The 4,730-nt window shown below is 60.8% G+C and overlaps 1 protein-coding gene across 1 annotated transcript; it reads right to left on the bottom strand.

Annotated features, from left to right (window-relative positions):
* Nucleotides 1–362: 362 nt before the first annotated feature.
* Nucleotides 363–4,127, bottom strand: LRRC75B (leucine rich repeat containing 75B; the record flags this gene model as incomplete). Its single annotated transcript, XM_014591100.1, is given in 3 exon segments — nt 363–1,105; nt 2,456–2,571; nt 3,999–4,127. Coding segments are annotated over 3 exon segments (771 nt in total), but the record flags the coding sequence as incomplete, so codon positions are not given.
* Nucleotides 4,128–4,730: the final 603 nt, after the last annotated feature.

Below are 4,730 nucleotides of genomic sequence, written 5' to 3'. Positions count from 1 at the left end.
GCACACGAGAAAAGGGGAAAGTGCGAAAGCAAGCCGCCAAGTCCAGGACTTGAACCACAGTCAGCCACGTGGAAGTCCAGCACCTTAACCACCACGCCACCTGCTGGCCTCCCCAGGTCCCCTGTTTAAGAAGTCAAATCCCACCCAGATGTGAGGGGTTTGGCCAAAGGAGGCCTCCTCTAACTGTCCGGTCACAGAGATGAGCCCGTAACCCCCACTCCTTGGTCTCCCAGGCTGTGCCCCGGGTGCTCCTGGGAAAGGTCCACGTGACCACGGTTGCTCTTTGGAGTGGACCCCTCCGCCCACCCCAGCAGTGGGCCATTGCCAGCTGAGGTCCACGATGCAGAAAGGCTGAGGCGGGGTGTGCATCATCGCCCTTTATTGTGGGGTCTGCCCTGGGGGGTGCCGGGGACCCCTCTTGCAGAGAAGGCCGGGACTCCAGCCTGGCTGGTCATCGTGTCCCATGAGCCCGTTCTTCTGCCCCCTCAACCCCAGGCTGAGGACCGAGGACCTGGGACCCCCCCCCGGGCCTCCATCGCCAGGCGTCCACCAGGAGCAGTGAGTCCAGTGGGTGGCGGGTCACCTGGCACAGCAGGCCTGAGGCTCAGGCCCAGGCCCGGCAGCTGTGCATCCCCACGTGGAGGCAGCGGTGGTGGCCCCGGACCCTCCGCCCCCAGGCTCGAGGTCCAGCCCCTCGTAGATGGTAGGCAGTGAAGTGCGCTGACTCAGCCGTCGCCGTAGGCCGACCAGCAGGGGCTGGGGCAGGGAGGCCACGTCCACGTTGTTGCCTAGGTCCACCCAGGCCAGCGCAGGGAACTTGCTGGTGTCCTTGACGGCCTCGGTGAGCTCGCGGGCGGCGGCCCGTGTCAGCCGGTTGCCGTTGAGCAGGAGCTGGGTGAGGCGGGGCAGTGTCCCCAGGCTAGGCAGCAGCAGACGTAGCAGCTCGTCACTCAGCCCCGTGAAGCTCAGGTCCAGCACCGCCAGCCCGGCGCCACGGCTGCCCAGGTAGCGTGTGATGTGTTGCACGTCCCGCGCCGACAGCGGGATGCCCGACAGGTCCACAGTCTCCCCGGCCTGCGGCGTCTTCTGGAGGCTACTCTTCAGGCTACGAGAGGGTTGGAGGCAGAGAGGGACTGAGTTCCGGACCAGGCAGGCCCCCACTGACCACAGACAATGGCCCGACGGGGGCAGCCCGGACACTAGTCTGGCAAAGGCTCAGACTGCCACCTTCTATGTGGGTGGCCACAGGGACTGCTTGGAACTTCTTTGAGCCTCAGTTTCCCCTTTGGTGAGAAAAGGGGACATGGTCATTGTAAGGATGAAATATACACACACTAAGGGTCTACAAACTTACTGTGAACATTGGGTCGTCGGAAAAGTCATGCTGTATTTTTCCATGTTGTTCTATGCAAAAACATGTCATGACTTTTCCAATGACGCAATAGAAACCTACAGAGGAGGTCAGCAGGTGGCATGGAGGTTCAGGTGCTAGATCCCATGTGGTCGACTACACACGTCGAGTCTTGGACTTAGCAGCTTGAAAAACACGCCAGGAACACATGTGTGCATGCCTAAAATCCCAAGAGGAGAATGGAGGAGAAAGGACCGCACCATTCTCCTGGGGATGCTTTCTCACTCCCTAACTCTGTTTCCATCAAGCATACATCCTCTGCAGAAACAAACAAACAAAAACAAAAACAAAAGAACAAAAAAGCTTACTCTGTGCTTAGCACTACCCCCCACCTGGTACATCTGGTATCGCACTAATTTATTTATTTATTTATTTTTTTGGAGAGGATTTTGTGTGCGCCTTCCAGAAAGACAGACAGAGGCAGAGACAGAAAGCAAGAAATCACCCCCCAGGGGGGGATGGCCGCGCCACAATCCCTTCTCCTCCATTCTCCTCTTGGGATCTTGGGCACGCACGCACACGCACCAGGCATGAGTTTAAGCCACCGGGGCTGGGACTCGAACTGTGGTCGGCTACATGGGAGTCCAGCAACATAGCCATTATGCCAACTGCTGGTCTCAATTAGTAAAGAATCCTAAAGGGCTGCAGGAAGATGAGGGTAGGGCGTGGCCTTGAGCAACCCATCTGGCTTCTCCTGGCCTCAGTTTCCTTCTCTGTCAAATGGGGATTTACTCAGAATCTGCCTCCTTCAAAAAGTGTGTAGAAGATTCGGCTCTCACAAGACAGTGATCTGCCGACGGCCACGTGGCCTGCTGAGGTCCCCTCAGGGCCAGGGTCCCAGGGCCTGTGAGTGGCCAGGGATGGAGGGAGGAAGCGGGAGGTAGGGAGAGACGGCATGGCTGGGGGAACACCTGCAACCTTGGGCTGGACAGATTAGAGCCAGAGCCCCCGCGGTAGATTTCAGGCCCGGCCTCTTGGAGAGAAGTCTGGGTGTCACCATGGGAAGGCCCCGAGGGGTGAGGTTTATGGATGGGCTCCTCTTACCAGCTCTGGCTCTCCCTCTGGGGCAGGCCGGACCCTCGCTGCCGCTTGGAATGAGGGGTGAGGTGGTAGATGAGCTGCCGGCAGATCTTGTCGGAGGACTTCCACAGCTCACGGTCCTGGGTTGGGGCAGCAGCACCATCAGGAGGGGGCGAGACCCTCCCTCCTGCTCCGGGCCTCGGGGAGGGAGACCTGGGCAGCTGAGGGTGTGTGCATGCATAACCGTACATCGTGGGCCACTGCGCTGCCTCCAGAGCCTTCCCCTCCCGCCCCTACCCTGGCCGTGGCCTGGCACAGAGCCAGGGGAGGCTGCCCGCTGGGAGCTGGACAGGCTGGTCCGAGGCCCGCAGTGCCCGGCGGGAGGAAGCCCAGACAATGGGCCCTTGTTCCCCGTCCTCAGGCCCAGGGCCAGCATCTCAGGCTATCAGCCGGCTGCCAGCCCACCCTCAACACCCCCCGGGGACTTGCCACAGGGGAGGCTGCATCAGGCCCCTCGAGGGAGCCCTGCTCCACTGAAGCCAGCCCCGGGAGTGGGGACAGCCAGGTCAGCATGTTCTTCTTCCTCTCCCTCCCCCAGCGAGACTACGCCTGTGGGGCCTGGGGCCGGGGCCTGGGCTGACAGGGCTGGAGGGGCGGTAATTGTAACAGCAGCTCCACCTGCCTCTCTCGGTCCTAACTGGGCGCTCAGAGAAGCCCAGCTCGGGGTGGACCACAGGGCATGCATTTCCCAAAGCTGGCCCTGAGCACGTCCTTTCATGCTGTCCCTCTGTGCTCGCCCCAGGAGCTCACCCCACGCACGGTGACAGCAAGACCTGGGAGCCACTGCGACGGCTGCACGCTAGCCGACCCCTCCATGCCAGCTGCCTATAGAGCGGGCAGCGCTGTGGTGGGCACCCTTGTTTCATGCAGGGGACTCCATGCAACTAAGGGCCGGGGGCTGGCGGTCAGCCACAGCCATAGCCACATGCTGGGACCGTCCATGCTGGTGACACCTGTAAGGGGCGTCAGAGTGGGGTTCTGGGCAGCTGTGGGGACAGAGCTGCAGATGGCGGGTCTAAACTCAGCATGAAGGGGACGTGTTGTGGCCTGAGAGGCTGAGGGAGGTAAGCAGTGAGCACCTGGCCCCAAGGGTGTCTATACAGAATAGAGACCCATGGGTGGAGACGCCAGCCTTGGGGGCTCTCTCCAGCCAGGAACTCAGAGCCTGGGCCTCCCATTCCATCAGTGGGTTTGTCAGCTCGTGTCTTGCAGAGTTCTGCTATGTTTTCTCAGCAACCTTTCCTGCCTGGGTCCCCCACCAGGTGCACAGAGCCTGCCCCTCAAGACACAGGTCTCCCCAATGCATGACACCCAACCCACACTTATTCTAGCCTCTGGCCAGCCTACTTCACTGAAGCTGGCATCGGGTGTCAGAAACAGACGGTGACCTGCCAAAGGCCACATGGCAAGCCACATGAAGGCCTGGGCTCCTGGCCACTTGCCCTGGGTTCCTCTGGCCCCTGCCAACCACGCTGGCCACCCAGGGGCCCATGCCTGCCAGCCTCACCTTCTTGGGGCACTGCAGGTCCCGGGCCAGGTTCACAAGCAGGTCGTGGGAGATGGGGTCCACCAGGTTGAGGACAGCCACATTCCTGTAGAGGATGTCAGTGAGGAGAGTCCCCTCGAGACCCAGGTCCTGCAGGGGGGAGAGAGCCGGGTGAGCTGGAATCCGGGACCCTCCTTGTCCAGCCTCCGACCCAGCCAGCTGACACACATCCTCCTCGCTGTCCCCATCTCTCTAGCTCCCTCGCAGAGGCTGCTGGTGTCTCCCTCCAAGCAGTAGTGGGCCAGGGGCAGGGGAACCCTTTAGATGAGAACAGGGTCAGCGTATGGGGGCCTTAGGGAGGCCCTAAGCAGGTCCTGGAACCCTTAGGCTGGTTCCCCAGAGACCAAGTGTGTTGTGACACCTTCTTTGGAGTTGAGACTTGTCAGGGGGTTTCTTTAGGGGGGATACTACCCTGATGACCCTTAAATGCCACTGTCCCTCAGTCTTCCATTTGAGCTCCCCACCTGTCCCTTAGTCCTCTTAAGCTGTGGCCACCATCAGTTTGCCTATGGGGGCGAACTTCTCCCAGCTTGGGGCAGAGTACCCCCAAGCCTATCTCCTTAGGCACTGGGGCCAGAAGCCCAGGAATCAAGTATCCAACACCCTTCCCTCACCCCGGGTTCCTCCACCTTTGTAGTCAGTCCTATTCCACCTTCCCCACCACAGCCTCCTCCTAGGGCTTCCGGCCTCCAC

The sequence above is a fragment of the Tupaia chinensis genome, unplaced genomic scaffold, assembly GCF_000334495.1.
Source record: "Tupaia chinensis unplaced genomic scaffold, TupChi_1.0 Scaffold000531_1, whole genome shotgun sequence".
Taxonomy (NCBI): Eukaryota; Metazoa; Chordata; class Mammalia; order Scandentia; family Tupaiidae; genus Tupaia; species Tupaia belangeri.
Note: the sequence above shows the minus strand (reverse complement) of the source record. Positions and strands in the feature narration are given on the sequence as shown.